General features: G+C 54.4%; 1 protein-coding gene across 2 annotated transcripts in view; it reads left to right on the forward strand.

Moving 5' to 3' along the window:
• Kazn (kazrin, periplakin interacting protein) overlaps window positions 1-17243 on the forward strand; it is an 85969-nt gene that overhangs the window by 18230 nt on the left and 50496 nt on the right. For both annotated transcript variants that reach the window (XM_042669726.1, XM_042669725.1), the window contains exon 2: window positions 4893-5081. In XM_042669726.1, coding sequence (XP_042525660.1) covers window positions 4893-5081 — 189 coding nt within the window. The remainder of the gene's footprint in view (window positions 1-4892; window positions 5082-17243) is intronic.

Below are 17243 nucleotides of genomic sequence, written 5' to 3' on the forward strand. Positions count from 1 at the left end.
TTGTGCCCAGTGGCCAGGGGAAGGGCATGCCTCAATTGGTGAGGGTAAATCGTGCCTCGTTCCTTTCTGTGTTTTGGTTATTTTTCCTAGGATGAAGAGGGAGGAAGACCTAGAGTGGGAGGTGGCAGAGGAGGGGGTAGTGGGGGGGTGGCGGGGGGAGGGGAGCAGTTCTTTGGTGGACATCTCCCTCCCCAGGCTTGTTTCTGGGGAAGGGAAGGTCAGTGCTGTGGCCAGTGTTGGAGAAGCCTGCAAGGCAAGGTCCAGGTTCTGTGCTGCGCTCTTCAGTTAGACTTCTGTCCTGGCACTTAGGTCTGGGAGCCTGGTCTTCATACTGGAGAACCCGGCTAGGGATTCAGCTAGTCTTTTTTTGTGTGTTTGTTCATTGTTTTTGCCAGTCTTAGGGCTTGAACTCAGGGCCGCCTGGGCACTGTCCCTGAGCTTCTTTTGCTCAAGGCTAGCATTCCATCACTTGAACCACTGTACTACTTCTGCCTTTTTCTGTGCATGTGGTACTGAGGAATCGAACCCAGGGCTTCATGCATGCTAGGGAAGCACTCTACCATCAAACCACATTCCCAGCCCCTGGGAAGCAGCCAGTCTTTGGAGCTAGGATCTGGCTGTGCCGCGCTGCCCAGCTTCCACCTGCACTTCAGTGTGGCTCATGAGCAGGCCCAGCCCAGGAGCAGTGCCAGGGAGAGGGGAGACAAGGATCTGGGGCTCAGCCCCTCAGGCAGCCCCCAGCAGCTGGTGCGCAAGGACCCCTGCCTGTGGGAGAAAAGCAGAAAGGCCCATCAGAGTGGAGAAGTCTGGAAAGAGCCCCGGGTTGGGTCTGTCCAGGGGTGGGGAGGGGCTATCTCTGCGGGCTGGAGCACCTTGGTGCTCCCGGCTCTGGGAGGCGGTAACGGCCAGGTCCCCTTTGATCCTCTCATTTGGGAGGGAAGTCTGCTAGCTTGAAACGGAGCAGGTAGAGATTTATGGGGATTAGGGACACCGGGTAAGCTGCCCCTGACCACCAGTTGTTGGGATTGTTTTTCAATTGAAAGGGACAGAAAATGCAGCCCAGGCTGGCCAGGATGGGAGGAAGAAGACTGTTGGTTTATGTCAGTGAGAAGTCCAAGGCTTCGAGGCGCGGTGGGATCCAGGACTTGGTGTTCGGTGGCTCCAAATATAAGACGGTGGCCTGGCAAGGTGACATCACTCTGAGTGTGTGGCTGTCTTGGTTTGTGTGAGCACAGTTGGGGCTCTCAGCACACATCCCCGTCCCCGGTCACCGTGTGAGGTCTCAGCACGTGACCCCGTCCCAGGGTCACCGTGTGAGGTCTCAGCACACATCCCCATCCCCAGGTCACGTGTGGCCATGTCACGTAGGAGGGGGAGCTGGGTGCTGGAGCCAGGATGCCTGGGGTTCAACACTGGCTCTGCCCTTCCCCTGTGACCCTGTGCTTCATCTCTCCACCTCATCTGTAGAAGACTGGGAGGAGGGGGTGATAATTGCTAGGATCTTCTTCCTGGAGATTAATCTAGGTAAAGACGACGTGTAAAATACCAGTTTGGAGCAGAGGTTGTGCTCAAGTGTTAGCAAAGGTGTAATTGATAGGGCGATGCATGATGAGTATAATGTTGTTATGTAGACCTCTTCTTGGGGAAACTGGGCTTATAAATTTGCAACTCATTGGGAACCTCAGCGATCTAGAGATGCCTCCTGTTTCTAGGTGGCTGCTGCAGCTCCAGCCATCAACACCACTTTCAGGATAAAAGGTGGGCAGAAAACAAAGCCTGTTTCTCTTAAAGGCCTATTCTCGGAATTTCTTTCTGTGCTTCACTGGTCAGAACTGGGCCACCTGGGCGTGGCTAGCTGCGAGGGGGGCTGGACCTAAAGGAGATGGGCTGCAGAAGGGCAAGGCTTGTCCCAGCTCCCGCGGCCACTGGTATGGGAGCACTGTGCCTGCTTGCCCGTGGGGAAGAGGCATCAGGGGGCCGCTGTTGCCTGGCATGCTGCTGGTGAGCAGGTCTCCAGGCAACGCGACCTTCCTGCTAACCTATGGAGGCCCTGGGACTCTGCTGAGTCTGGCTTCTTTTGGCCCCCTGCCCTTCCCCTTCCCAGTGTTCCAGTGGCTGGGGCTGCCCAGCACCAGCTGGACAGTCCACGGCTGCACTTTGCTTTGCTGTCCTTGGGCAATGCCAGGACTCTGTCTCTGGCTAAACATGGCCACACTTCCTGTCCCTATCCAGCACCCCAAGCAGAGGTGTCCATGGTCTGTACTGCTCTGTCCCATGTCTTCGCCACCAGCTGCACACACGTACCTGAGTTGCAGCCCATGTAGCCAAGAAACCGGGCAGTGTGGCAGCAGACCAGAGCCCAGGTCTGTTCTCACAGAGACGCGCAGAATTAGTAACATTCATCTGTGAGTCCCTCTGGCCAGGCATGGTGATGCACTCCTGTAATCCCAGCACGTGGGAGGCTGAGGCAGGGGGGATCTGTAATTCCAGCCCAGCCCGGGCTACATGTGAGCAGGAGCAGGGGGAAGGGCCGTGCTGTTCTGAAGGCCTGGACAGGGACAGGGAATGCCCAAGGTCATACAGCAAGGGAGCACTTCTGAGACAGAAAGCAAGTTCTCCCAGCTCCAGAGTGTTCCTTCCCCGGTGCTCAGAGGGGAGGGTGGGTTGTGGTGCTGGTTGACACCCAGGGGACATTGTGCTGGGCGTACGCAGTGCTACACGTGGCTTTTGAGAAGTTTTGTTCTTTGCAGTGCTGGAGATGGACCCAGGTGTTCTGTTACCCAGCTTCTAATTATAGTTAGGGCAGCTGAGGCCCAGGACGGGGTGCCCACCATGGTCCAGGGCTGGGAGCTCTGCTCCTGGCAGAGCCGGCCAGGGCGGGCAGGGTGACCAGGGCTGGCAATCTGGGTTGTCCCGCCCAGGTGGGCAGGTGTGCTTTGTAAGAAGGGTGTCTCACTTTCCCTGAAGTTGTTTTTCCAGCCTGGTCCCCTAGGGCTTGGCTTGTGGGGCCCTGCACCTGGTGTGCTGCCCTCTGGCTCCCCCAGGCTTGTTTGAAGCCTGACCACAGGGGCAGGGCTTCAGCCTGGTACACCTGTTGGAAAGGTGAGGCGAGCCCAAGGAAGGTTGTGGTACCAGCGCCCCCCCCCCCCCCCCCCCCCCGTCCCTTGGTCTCTACTGAGTGCTGGTGTGGGTTCCCCTCCCCCCAGAGGAGCCTGCTTTTGGGCCACCTGCTTCCTTGTGCTCATGTCCCCTCGTCCATCCCCTCTGGTAGGAGCAGAGCTACTTAGGGCAGACAGGAAGGCCTTTTCAGTATGAGCATGGCCTGTGCACTGTGGGACATTCTCATGCTAAAACTTAACCTGTCACTGACCTAGAACTTCCAGTTTGTAGCTGGGGCTTGTTGTTTGTTTTGCTGTAAATCTGTCAACCAAGTCTGGCAGCCCATACAAGCAGAACAGGGTAACAACTGGGACCTTGAGAAGTGACCTGGGCTGTGGGGGCCAGCAGCTAGGTACCGATAGGCAGCTAGGAGTCCTGCATTTGAAGCCCAGTCTCTGGGGACCCAGTGCACAGGTGACAATAAAGAACCCAGTGCTTCTGCAGGGCTGGGTCGGGAAGCCCAGTAGCCACACTGCTAAGAGAGAAGAAAAAAAACCCACAACAGGCAGAAGCAGCCTCCCGATCCCACCCATGTGGAATATACTACGTAAGCAGTCACTCACACTCTACCCTGAAGTAGACCAGGCCTCCTGCTTTCTTCTACTCATGCATTCTTTTCATGGTTCTGGTCCAGGTTCAGCGGGTGCCAGGTGTGGCTAGGTATGGGACACTGCATCTCCAACAACAAAAACAGTTTCCCTCCCCCGCACACACACCCCTGGGCTTTGTTAGCAATAAACAGTTACCCAAGGGTGCTTCCAGAAGGCCAAATGTATGCACCGCGGGCAGGTGCCCACCACAGCCTCTGCCCGGCCCTCCCGGGGGCTCATGTCGGTCCCTGAAGAGGTGGGCAGAGGTCTGTGTCTCCCTGAGGTGGTCAGGAGGAATTGGTAAGGGCTAGCTTGGCAGGGGCCGTGGAGGGGCACAGGGCCCCTGTGCTGGCAAGCGTGTGGCGCGTGCACGGTTCAGGTGTAGGCAAAGGCCAGCTCCCTGCTTTGGTGGGCGTTTCGAAGGTTTCTGCCTAAGAATGCCTCTACAATGTTTGTCCTTGAGGTGTGTATGGCCTGTCCCACGCCCGTCCCCAGGTGGAGCCCCACACCCGGGGCCTGTTCCCCAACGCAGCGTCTCTGTCAGATGAGCAGGAGGACTGGGGGTGTGAAGTGCTGGAACACCTGAGGGGCCTCACCTGTCACTGAAGGGTGATGGCCCAGCTGGGGACACCCCCTCCTCCCTCTCCTCCTCCCGCCTGGCACTCTCACTCCAGGGCTGGGTGAAGAGCCACCGAGCCCTCTGCTCTCAGTGTCTCCCCGTTTCCTGCAGAGTGACTCAGGGTGAGCGCAAAGCTGTTCTGCACAGTGCCAAGCTCCCGAGGGTTCCGTGCTGCACCAGGCGGGGCAAGTCTGCCTCTCAACCTGGGATCAGGGGCCTTGTTCAAAGCTGCCAGCTGTGAACTTGACCTCCTGGAGTGTCTTGATCTCCAGGCCACAGCACCACGGTGTGTAAGGTAGGGTTCATGGAGGGTGCCTTACCGTGGGATACGTTGCGTGCTGTGGCCCACGGTCATCACGCCCATTTCCAGGGCCACCATCCTCTGGATGGGCACCCCGGGGACAGTCATTGCAGCAGGGGCACCCGGGAAGGTGGGGGCTGGGTTTTCCTGTGTCCTCAATGAGAGGGACAGGAAGTCAGCGCCCTGGGAGCTGCCCCGTGTGACCTGTGCTCTTGTCCCCTAGTGCTACGGGAGGAAGTGGCCCGGCTACAGGAGGAAGTTCACCTTCTCCGGCAGATGAAGGAGATGCTGGCCAAGGACCTGGAGGAGTCGCAGGGCGGCAAGGGCCCCGAGGTCCTCACGGCCACCGAGCTCCGGGTCCAGCTGGTGCAGAAGGAGCAGGAACTGGCCAGAGCCAAAGAGGCCTTGCAGGGTGAGTGACGCCTCGGGCTGCTGCAGCTCTGCCAGGGGGCCCAGCCTGCCCAGCCCAGGGCCTGGAAGACTGTGTGCCTTGGGGTGGAGGTGCATCTCCCTCCCTTCTCCAGGGGGACCTCCACACCCTGCGGGCACCGCCCTCAGAGCCAGGAGTTTATTACATGGACATCTTTCTGGGCTGGGTCTCTGGTCCAGCAGCCTGCTGCCTCCCCTCCTGGGGTCTTGACGGGGAAATGTGTGTCTCCCCACTTCCCTCCGGGGAGGTTCTGGGCCTCTCTTGCCTGCTGGGTCCAGCACAGCTTCCCTCCTGCCAGGGGAGGAGGTGGGAGCTGAACACAGTGCGAGTGTCCAGGCAGCCTCTTGAACAAGGGAGGGAGCCTGTGGGCCCTGTGGGGTCCAAGGAGCTGGCTGGGGATCCCACACCTCTCATGTCCTCCTCCCCTAGGGCTCAGGGAAGGCCGTTGAAGGTTATTTTAGGAAGGTGGTAGGTCATGTGTTAGGTCAACTGCCACAGAGCTACGGGGTCCACAGACTTGAGCCCTGTAATGACTCTGTTGCTCCCAGGGGAGAAAAGCCATGGAAGTTTGCAATCTGCTTTCCATTTACTGCTCACAAGAATGAAGAATGTTCTCGAAAGAGTAGGTTTGGGGAAGATCAGGCCCATGGGCTGCAGAAGGCTCATGAAATCACACATGATAGAACAGACATGTGTGTTTCTCGTCCACCGCCGCCTCCTGGCAGTGTGGGTGGCTGGTGTGGCTCCCCGTGATGTGATAAATACCTAAATGGCCCTTGGCAGGAAGCAGCTTCTCCCGTGGGAGCAGGACCCCAATATGTCAGCTTACAGAGTCTGCTTCGTCATGACGTCATCCCAGCCCCCCCCCAGGCCTCCGCAGGGAGCTGAGTGGTAGGGCCCAGGGGGCGGCTGCGAGGCCTTGCCTGTATATGAGCGAGGGCCAGCTCCTGTGTTGTTGGATTGTGCAGTCTTAGACCTTGTGAGCTGTTTGTTTCTAGTATTTTCTTTCTTTTTCATCATCGTCTTTTTCTTGTGCTGGTACTGGGGACTGAACTTTCTAGCTCAGTGCTAGAAAGTGCTCCCAGGCCAGCCCCCTCGCTCCAGGCACAAGCTCCTCGCTAAGAACATGAGCCGCACCACCTCCCAGCTCCCAACAGGGGTGTTCCAAGCACATAACACGCCATGCACCCCATCCTGCTAGGTGCTCCTGGCCACTGCTGCCCCCCACTCTCATCACAGATACGACACCAGAATGAGACTCCAAGGCAGCAGCACCTCCCGCACCCACAATCCACATCCCCTCTGGTTGTGGGTACCTGGATGCAAGAGACAGGCATCTTTAGCTCAGTGAAGGGATGGCAGACTCCACAGTCAGACTTGAACTTGAATCCTAGCCCTTGGACTTGCTGTACGACCTTGGGTAGATCCCTCAACCTCTGAACCCTTTGCTGAGGGTCAGGATAATAACCCTGTCTCTCCTGATTGGATCTATTCATAGAAACTACTTCCTAGGCTGTGAGGGTTAAATGAGATACAAAGTGCTTGGCTCCATGCCTGGTACCATTAATGCAGAGTCTTAGTGGTGCTGAGATGGAGGAGGATGCCGTTCCTCCTTGGACCTGCTTAGGGATGTGGGTTACCTGACTCCCATCAGGAGCTCCCGGAACAGAAGTGCCCCCCTTGCCCGCCAGCCCATGCTAGCTCAAGGTAGCAGTGTCCTTGAAAGGCAGGTCAGCGGCCGCCTCACCCCCCTGCAGTGCTACAGCGCCATAAATAAGATGCTTCCTCGCCAGCCAGCTGAGCCTGTGGAGCATCGGCTATAGACAGATGTGGGCAGAGAGAGCAAGAGGAAGGAGAGAAATGCAGGCGCAGAGCCAGCTGCAGATATTTTATCTGCAGGCCCCACCCACCCCACCCCTCCCGACCCTGGACTCTTCCCCCATGGGAGAGAATTAGGGGCTCAGTGCCGGAACACTGCAGGACCCCAACAGCACAGCAGTGACCAGTGCCTAGGGGGACTAAGGGGTCTTGGAGGATTCCACTGATCTCGTGGGGATGAGGGCAGAAGTTTGAGGTTAGAGGCAGAAGCCCCAAATGACCAAGTCCAGTGGCATTGGTGTGGATGTGAGTGAACCTATGGCCCCACCTCACAGGGAGCAGGGAGCCTGTGGGATGACCTGGGGGTCCAGTGAGCATTGCAGAGGTGACCGTAATGAAGACCAGCTTCTTTCGTTTTTTTGGATTCTCTTATCATCATGTGGAGGGTTTTCCACAACAAGAAATACTCTTTGAGAACATAATTTTTAATGACTACATAATGTTCTCCCAAATGGAAATAACCATAATTTACTTGGCCATGTCCTATTATTGGACATTTAAGTGCTTCCCCTTCCTCCCTCCCCATCTTTCTCTGTTTCTCTCTTTCTCCCCCTCTTCCAGGCTGTGAGTGTCTGGGAACACAGCAGCCTCCTGGATAGCGCTGGGTTTGAATTTCTGCACAGGTGCTGCTGGCAGGCTCCATCATAGAACCCTTGTTCTTGTAAAAATCAGTCTGTAGCTTCTCCATGTGACAGCAAAAAAAATGACAGAAGCCTGGTTTTCTCTCATAGAGGGCACAGGATCTGCGGCGGCTTTCCCGTACCTTAGCATGAGCTGCCTGTCCCAGACTAACCAAACTTTATTAATTATTTAATTAATAATTCACCAAATGTTTCTGGAAAGCTTCCCTGTGCTGAGACCTGTCCTGTGGCATGGTTTGGACAATTCCAGGCCTGTCTGTAAACTTGTGACTTGCCCAGAACCTATGACATTCCTACCCCATGCAAGTTGGATGAACACCTTTTTTTTTTTTTAATGGCCAGTCAGGCCTGCGCCGAGCTAAGTTCAGTAGAGTGGGGGCCCAGGCTTCTGTTGCCCTTGCAGATGTAGCTGGCCTGCAGCCAGTTGTTAGGAAGTGCTCCCAAGGGGTTGGACAGAAAGCCTGCCACAGCACAGTATGGGGTTTGAAAAGTGACTTGAAGGCCAGGCGCTGGTGGCTCACACCTGTAATGCTAGCTGCTCAGGAGGCTGAGATCTGAGGATTGAGGTTTGAAGCCAGCCCAGGCAAACAAATTGAAAGACTCTTATCTCCAATTAACTAGCAAAAGTCTGGAAGTGTATCAATGGCTCAAGCGGTAGAGTACCAGTCTTGAGTAAAAATAGCTAAGGGACAGCACCCAGGCCCTAAGTTCAAACCCAATATTGGCACCAAATAAATATAGACTTATATCTCCTGTCTCCTTCCCTACATCCATTCTATTCTCTGTCCACACCTTCCCCTCCAAGACCTGTTCATCAGCCTAGCTGATTGCCCAGGGTTGAATTTGTCTGTTCCTCTAGGTCTCCAGATCTAGCCTGATGCCCACCCGTAATCACTCCTGTCTTGTACCCCTGGTGTGAAAGGCTCTGAGCTGGCAAATCTCAGAACTGGGTGGAAGATTCCAGAATGTTTAACTTGACAGAACATCTTCCTAATACACTACTGGTGCTTTTTTTTTTTTTTTGTCAGTCGTGGGGCTTGAACTCTGGGCCTGGGCATTGTCCTTGAGCTCTTCGGCTCAAGGCTAGCATTCTACCACTTAAGCCACTTCCACTCTTGGTGCTTGTACCTGGAAAGCTTCTCAGGCCCCAGCTGCCACCCAGTTGCCCATAACGTGTGGCTAATGGGGAGAAATATCCAGTCTTAAAAGGTCTGCTGTAGTGTCAGCCAAGCAATCTGAGCTGCTTCACATTGTAGACAGAGACCCAAGAAAGAGACATGTCCTCAAGCACAACTAACTGGACCGGGCGGAGGGAGGAGAATATACTAGGACTTGAACTCAGAGCCTTGAGTTTGTGCTTAGCTTTTGTGCTCAAGGCTGGTATGCTTCCACTTAAGCCACACCTCCCCTTTCTGCTTTTTAATGGTTAATTGGAGATAAGATCTTACAGTGTTTTCTACCTGGGCTGCTGTGGGACAGTGTTCCTCATTCTCCTGAACAGCTAAGATTACAGGCATGAGTCACTAGCACCAGCCATAACTTCCTTTATATTTTTTGAGGAATTTTTTATTAGTATAGAAGAGTTGCACAAGAGGGATATTTGCTGTGACTTTCCAGATGTACGTTTTCAATTCTAGTGCAAATGTATTTTTAAAATAGTAGTAGGGAAATTTACAAAGATTGTCAAGTTCCCAGATATACCCAGTTTCCCCTTAACCTCTTTCATTGCTTTGTACTGATGCTTTTAAAGCAATCTTGTGCCTCTTGTTTAATGGCATCTCATTGGTCAAAGCAAGCCGCGTGACCAGATCCATCATCTTGTGGGCGGGTACTCTGCCTGGTTCCTTGGCAACTGTTTCTGCCACCACCCCACCCGGAGCCTGGACTAATCACTAGCTCCCTGACAGCACACTTGGTCCTTTTGTTTTTGTTTTTCATGTGGTTGGGTTTTATGTTTTTTTCTTTTAAATTTTTGATAGGGTATGTGACATGATGTTGTGATTCAAGTGTACATAGTGTAATGTTCAAGTGAGGGTGAGTGGTCTTCAATTTTTATGACAGTGAGGACATTCAAACTCCTGGTCTAGCTATTTTGAAATACGGGATTCCTGCGTGTCAGCAGTCGCCACCCTGTGGAGGGGAGGTCACAAGGACTTACTTCCTCGCATCTCACTGGGACGCCAGGACGCTGCCCTCCTCCCACAAGCATCTCTCTGCCTCTTCTTGGCTGCTGGGCCTAGTGCCCCTGCAGCCCCCTCAGCAGATGCCCTTCCAGCATCTCAGTGAACACCCTTACCCTTCCAGCATCTGACTGGACACCTGTATTACTCATGACAGTTTCCCATTCATCCTGGAAATGGCCGAAGACAAGTTGTCTGGGCTCACCCACACACTATACTGGTTTGGGAAGCATTTGTTAGGCCTCCCCAGCCATTCTTCCCTGTTGGGGTACCTATATTGTATTTGGTGTGAACACACCTGGGCATTTTGGGTGATATTCCTTCTAGCTGATACCTGCCTGTAGCACTGGGAAAGTCCCCGTCACTCACCTCTCTCCTTGCTCTGCTACGTCAGCCATAGTTCCTCCCAGCAGCCCTTGTTAGATGAATAGTGTTGACTAGTCTCAGTTTCCCCAGCTACAGAGCAGAGGTGAGAGCGGTCCAGGGATTTTTTTTCCTCAGGCTTTCTAATGAAGAGGTTTTGGAGCCAAGATTTGTCCCCAGTGAGTTGTGTTCTCTGCTGCTCTTTGATCTGGGGTTGTCATAGCAATAGAGAAGGGCCCAATATAGGGAAGAAAGAAGAAGGAGCCAACCTGCGTCTGGGTGTTGTGCAGAGGCTCCTGGAGGCACCAGAGTTTGTTGATTCCTTTTTGCCGTTGCTCAGGAGGTTGTCCTGGGGGACCAAGGCTGGTCTGAGCCCAGGAGCCTTTCCTCCCACCTCTCCCCACCTCTCCCTTGCCTCTGGAGTGAACACCCCAGCCTGGGGAATGCCAGCAGCCCCGGCCACAGACCAGGCTAGGGCTTAGGTACAAGCAAGGACTACGGGTCTGGGCTTTTCCTTTTCCTCTTTACTCCTGGACTTTTAAAGCTTTTTTTTTTTTTTTTCCAGAGCTGAGGACCGTACTCAGGGCCTTACACTTGCCAGGCAGGCACTCTTCCCCTGAGCTAAACCCCCAGCCTCCTCTCTTTTACTCCTGGAAAGCAGCAGAGGCCGCTCTAGCTGAACAGAGAACAGAGGCACCACCTGTGGTCTGCAAGGACCTGGCCTAGAGTCCTGCTAAGTCCCAGCAAAAGAGATAGAACTTCTAGCCTTGTGTGGGTCCTCCCCCCAGCCTTTCAGTGACGTGGAAACACAGAAGGAAAGTGAAGCCACATGGCCTCTAGCCCCAGGGAGGCCCTCTGGTTTGGGCCCAGGCATATAGCGTATGTGATAGCATAGGGTCCTTGCTCTGGCACCTAGCACATATATGTGCAGTTTCTGTGTGCCATTTGTAATGAGCAAAGCTCATTTTTGAAATAAGTTTTGAAAGACTCAAACCAGAAGTGAAGGCAGGAACTGGTGGCTCACACCTGTAATCCTAGCTACTCAGGAGGCTGGGATCTGAGGATGGAGGTTAAAACCCCCCAGGCATAAAAGTCACTGAGACTCTTAACTACAGTTAATCAGCAAAAATCCAGGCTGGAGGTCTGGCTCAAGTGGTAGAGCACTAGTTGTGAGTAAACAAGCCAAGCAATTGTATGAGACTGAATTCACACCCTGGTGATGGAGGAGGGGCATGGGGATGGGTGGGTTAGGAGAGAGGAGGGGATCACTTCTGTACTTCCTGTGTAACCTTTTTCTGATTGCCAAAGGGAACCCAGTGCCAAGTAGGCAAGAGTCTCTGGAATCAGGCTGACTATGCAGGGGGTCTAGACACCCATCCTTTCCAGAGCTCGACATTCAGGCTTCCGGCCAGCATTCCAGGAACAAGAACTTGTGGCCTAAAGCTGATGTGCTGTGGCCGGGCTTTGGCCCAGCTCTTTAAATAGCATCGACCACACCGCTGACCAGCCCGGAAGCCATCAACATCCCATGAACTGCCCAGGTCTTGGTAAAGCAGAGCCTGTCAGAGGAGGCAGAAGGATAGGCATTTATTTATTTTATTATTTGTTTATTTATTTTGGCACTGAGCTAAAAATTTGGAGCAAGCCAGGTACTGGTACCTCATGCCAGTAATCCTAGATATTCAGGAGGTGGCGATCTGAGGATTGTAGTTTGAAGCCAGCACAGACAAGAAAGCTCATGAGTATCGTATCTCCAGTTAACTACTCAAAAAAGCTGGAAGTAGAGCTGTGGCTCAAGTGGTAGAGCTCTAGGCTTGAGCAAGAAAGCTTAGGGACAGCACCCAGGCTCTGAGTTCACACACACACACACACACACACACAAAACTTGGATCAGTTTACCCATATCCTAATTCAGCCCCGGGGGTGGGGGTGTGTGCATGGTTGAGAAACAATTCCATGAATATAGTGTGTATAAAGTAACACTGCTAGAGAAGATATGAATGAGGGTATTGTAAATGGGGATGTAGTTAGTTTACATACATGAACACAGAGCAACAGAGCCTATTGAATTTGTTTTCAGATGGAGTGGAGTGAGGGAGGGAGATAGATGGGTGCAGTCACTCATGTTGGTGAGGTTGTGTTACCCTGGAGACAGGGTCCAGCTAGATGGGGATAGACACACAGTGACCATCTGGAGCTGGGACCCCTCTCCCACCTTTGCCTGGCACTGGACAGAACACTTGTCAGAATGTCCCAGACTGGGCCTGTGATGGAAAACCATGTGGCCCATGGTCTGTCAGAGTCCCCAGGGTCAGTCATGGACACCTCCCACACGTTGGGGGCTGGGAGCACATGGGGTCAGGTGTGCAGATATCTGTCTGTTGTCCACCCGCGGGATGGTCTCAGCCCTGCCACGCTGGACCCAGCAAGGTGGAGGAGGGACAACAGAGAAAGAGGATGTCGGCTGGGTTCTTGGCTGGCACTAGAGGGCAAGGGCTCCCACCCAGCCACCCCAGCATGTGCTTGTCCGCAGACCTGATCTAGGTTCTAGAACATTCTCCTGCCTGGGCGCGGCATTCCTGAGCCCTGACTTTCTGGTTAGGTGAGCCACCAGCCCTGTCCTGAGCACTGACCTTTGTTTGTCTCTCTAGCATGTGGCCAGAGTGACCCATGGAATGTGCCTCCCCCCTGGGGACCCACGCACACCCCTGCCTCTGAGTCACCCAGAGAATTTGTGCACAGGAGCCTAGGCTCCCCTAGTGGCACCCAGCGGAAAGGCCAAGCCCAGGCTAGCGTGGCTCCTGGAGCTCCAACTCAGAGCCTGGGCACTGACCCTGAGCTGCTTTTGCTGAAGTGTAGTGCTCTACCACTTGAGCCACAGTGTCACTTCCAGCCAGCCAGTTTTCTTTTTTTGGGGGGGGGGGGGGGGTCCGGTCGTGGGGCCTGAACTCTGGGCCTGGGCGCTGTCCCTCAGCTCTTCAGCTCAAGGCTAGCGCTCTACCACTTGAGCCACAGCGCCACTTCCAGCTTTTTTCTTTTTTCTTATGTGGTGCTGAGGAATCAAACCCAGGGCCTCATGCATGCAAGGCAAGCGCTCTACCACTGAGCCACCTTCCCAGCCCACAAGCCAGCCAGTTTTCTATGGGGGCTTCGGGAGGAAGGTCCTTTAGGGAACTGGCTTTGAGGCAAAAGGAGCAGAAGCTGAAGGGGCCTTGGCTATGCAGGTGGCCACTCCAGAGACTGGCCTGCAGGCCCAGCTCTGTCCTCTCTGCCTCCACCAACTGCCCCCTGTCCCCCCCTTCCCCCCAAGCCTGCCTGCCTTACTTTCTTTTTCGTTCTGTCCTTTCTTTCCTTCCCTCCCTCCTGCCCTCCCTCCTTTCCTTCCTTTCATTTTTCCCTTCTTCCTTCTTTCTTTCCTTGGGCATGGTGCTCCTCCCACAGAGCCTCAGTCAAAGCATTCTGGACCTTCATGGCCCAGAGCTCTGGGTGACTAGTGTCCCTGGTATTTGCAGGATGCCAGGGATGGGTCAGGTGTGGTCTGAGGCTGGGACCTTTAGAAGCCTGGTGTAGTCTCTGGTCCATGGAGAGAGGGGGTTTGTGGATATCCAGAGCCATCCAGCCCTTGGTTGGTGTGGCCAGGAGGGGGGTCTTGATGGCTCTGGGCCCTTCCCTCCCTCTCCCTCCCCTCCCCCTCCCCTCTTCTCTCCCTCCCCTCCCCTCTCCTCTCCCTCCCCTCCCCTCTCCTCTCCTTCCCCTTCCCTCTCCTCTCCCTCCCCTCCCCTTCTGTCCCCTTGGGATTTTCCCAGAAGTGAAGCCCTTCCAGGCAGGTGTCTCTGTGAGTTCTTTTCTTGTGGAAGCTCTATCCCCAGGCTGCCTGCTGAGGGAGGGGAGACTCGGGGTGTAGGCAAGACATTGTAGCCCTGGAGAAGAGGTGTTCCAGGCAGAGGCTGGCTTTACCAGGTTGCCCTGGAAGGGGAGCCAAAACTCAGACTTGGTAGCTGCTAGTTAGCTAGTGGCAAGTGGGAAAGGAGGTGGACCAGGTGGGGGTAGGAGGAGGAGGAGGAGAGGAAGTGGCCCCCAGTGGGAAGCTTTGTTTCTGTGCTCCACATGAGGCCAGACAGAGACATCTCCCAAATCCCCCACTGAAGCCCTGGGTAGCTGGAGACCCTTCCTTGGGAGGGGAGGGGAGGAAGAGGACCACAGGGGAGGAGAGGGGCTGCCCTCCGTGGCCCTGTGTTCAGCCCAAGTTCCCAGGAAAACCATCAACCAGTTGAGAAAACCGTATCTTACCAGCCCTCCACATTGGCCAAGACCCTTTGACCCTCCTTTTGAAGAACAGAAGTGCAGGCAGGTCACACTGCTCACCTTGGGTCCATGCAGCCCTGGTTAGAGGCAAGACCAGGCTCTGGGCTCCCTCCAAGTCTCCCAAAAGAAAGGACATGGGTGAGTGAGCCCAGCAGGGCTGGACACTGCCATCAGCAAGGCACTTCCGGGTGGTTCGGGAGTCGCTACACTATCCTACCCTTCCTGTGTTCACACACACACACACTCAGAGACACAGACACACTCACGTAGACACACACAGACACAGACACACACACACAGACACACATACACAGACACACACATATAACCTTGGCTTTCAGAAATTCACTCCGAGGCTTATCCTAGCAGGAAGCAGAAGTTTCTAGGGATGAGAAAGGTTGCTCAGGACGCTGCAAATCTTGCTTGACCTTGACATGGGCAGGTCACAGAACCTCTGTTCCAACCCCATTGACAGCATGGGATTGTGTTAACTCAGCCCTGCGGTTGTTTGCCACCTGTGGTTGAGACTGAAGCATTCTCTTGAGAGGTTAGATTACTAAATAGCTGTTTATCAAACACTAAAGGCAGTCATTACAATGTCACTAAGCTCAGAGTGGGCGGGGCTTGGGAAGTGGAGAAACAGCTTTGTTATGAGCTCTGGACAGCAGGGGATAAACTTGGACCTGAAGCTGGGCACAGGCACAGGACGTGAGCTGGACCGGTGTGGGGCACCATCCTTGATGGTAGGGGGGGGAGGTGAAGAGGAAGTAGCTGCACCCCCCCCCCCATCCCGCCCCATAGGAGCAGGTCTCTACCCCTCGTTCCCGCTTTCCTCTGTTCCTTGCATGCCCCAAGGTCACTTGCCCAAGCACCGGGTGCCAGGATCTATCAGGGCATGACAGACCACACTGTTCTTTACGGCACTGGACCATGAGAGAGAGCATGGGCGTCTCAGAAAGTGTTGCAATACCATGATGGAGTAGGGCGCAGCGCGGAGGGGAACATATCCCCAGTGACAACCCAGGAGCCAGGCTGCAGGTAGAAGAGGCTGGCATCCCCTCCTCCACAGACCTCCACGAGCACCTGAGGCCCTGGTACACAGCACCCAGGCGTCCGTCCTCCTCAGCCCCAGGGTGTCCAGGGTAGCCCTTGCTCCTGAGGGTCAGATTCCCCGAGGCTGGAGCGGTGGGGTCCAAGAGAGGCCCAGAAGACCTTCTTCCGGTGAGAGAGGATAGGGGGCCCTCAGGCTCAGCTACGACCTAGCCCTCATCCCAGATGCTCAGTGGGATCCTCTCCTCCACTTTGTTTCTGACACAGGATTGTAGGTTTTGAAATCGCATCTCGGTCCTCCAGCACAGTTCTGTCCATTGCCCCCTCCGAGGCTCACATACTGTAGCCCAGTGGCCAGTGTGTGCTGTAGGTTTAAACACCTCTGGCCAGTGCTCAGTAGGTATGAATACCTCTGGCCAGTGCATGCTGTAGGTGTGAACACCTGTAGCCAGTATGTGTTGTAGGTGTGAACGCCTGTCTGTAGCTATTGACCAGAGTCTTTGTGAAAATAAGTCAAGGCATCCTCTTTGTAGATATGGGAGGAAGCGATGTTCTTTTGCAGTGGTCTCGGGCGAGTGGGCCGGCTGTGGCACTGGCAAGTGACTCCATCTCTACTGCAGGATTTAGCAGGGGAGCTGCATCTGTGCCATAAACACAGCACAAACAATGCCAGATGCACTCTTCCCTCACCAGCTCACCCACCAGGCACCTCAGAGCAGTGAGCAAGCTGGGCAGCTGCCCATGGCCTCCCTTTATGAATGGTGGTTGGCAGAAATAGTCCTCTCTTGATTTTGTCCTAGCCAAAAAAGGTTCAGCAATGCCTCTGTGTGTGTGTGTGTGTGTGTGTGTGTGTGTGTGTGTGTGTGTGTGTGTGTATGCGTGTGTATGTGTTGATACAGGGGCTTGAACTCAGGGCCTCATGCTCTTCTTTGACTGCTCAAGGCTGGCGCTCTACCACTTAAGCCACAGTTGCATTTGTAGCTTTTTGCAAGTTAATTGGAGATAAGTGTCTCATAGACTTTCCTGCCTGGGCTGGCTTTAAGCCATGATACTTGCTTGGCTGGAGTTAACTTTGTTACTGTAGAATAGAACCAAGAAGTAGATTTGTAGCATTGTCTTCCAGGATATGCTGGCAGGGAGGAGCCTTACAGAATGGAGAAGTTTCCAACTCCGTGGGAGGTGCCAGTGCCCTGGTTTGCAGCACTGTGCCTGTATGTGTGCATATGCGTGTGTGTGTCTGTAGTACAGTCATCCCCAGGGTCCCTGTTTTCAGGACTCCCATCCCAGAAACATCCTACGTCCTCAGGAACCCATGTCCCTTGTACCACATTGCAGTGTCTTCCTCCCACTTCTGTGCACCAGAAGTCATCTCAGGAGGAGGTGTAATGCCCAGTGCAGCAAGTTATTACTCTGAGCACAGGCCATACACATCTCTTTCTGAGGACAGTATACGCTCCATGCTGTTCTTACAGTTGTTACCCTGTACTGGTTAGGAGGTGGGAACATGCACATGCCGTATGCAGTTCTTTCTACCCCTATAGTTCCATCTGCAGCCACATACTGAGTGCTCGTGGAGAACTGCGTGGACCCAGGACCTGGGAAGGACAGCCATGGGGGCCTGTGGGGAGCGCCAGGAGGCAGAGACGCTGGGGCACCATGCACACCAGCGCCCCCCAAGGAGGAGCCAGGGATCTGGTGAGGGGGAGGTTCCAGGTCTGGGCAGTGGA

This window comes from Dipodomys spectabilis, unplaced genomic scaffold (assembly GCF_019054845.1).
Source record: "Dipodomys spectabilis isolate Male_0828 unplaced genomic scaffold, ASM1905484v1 ptg000504l, whole genome shotgun sequence".
Classification (NCBI taxonomy): domain Eukaryota; kingdom Metazoa; phylum Chordata; class Mammalia; order Rodentia; family Heteromyidae; genus Dipodomys; species Dipodomys spectabilis.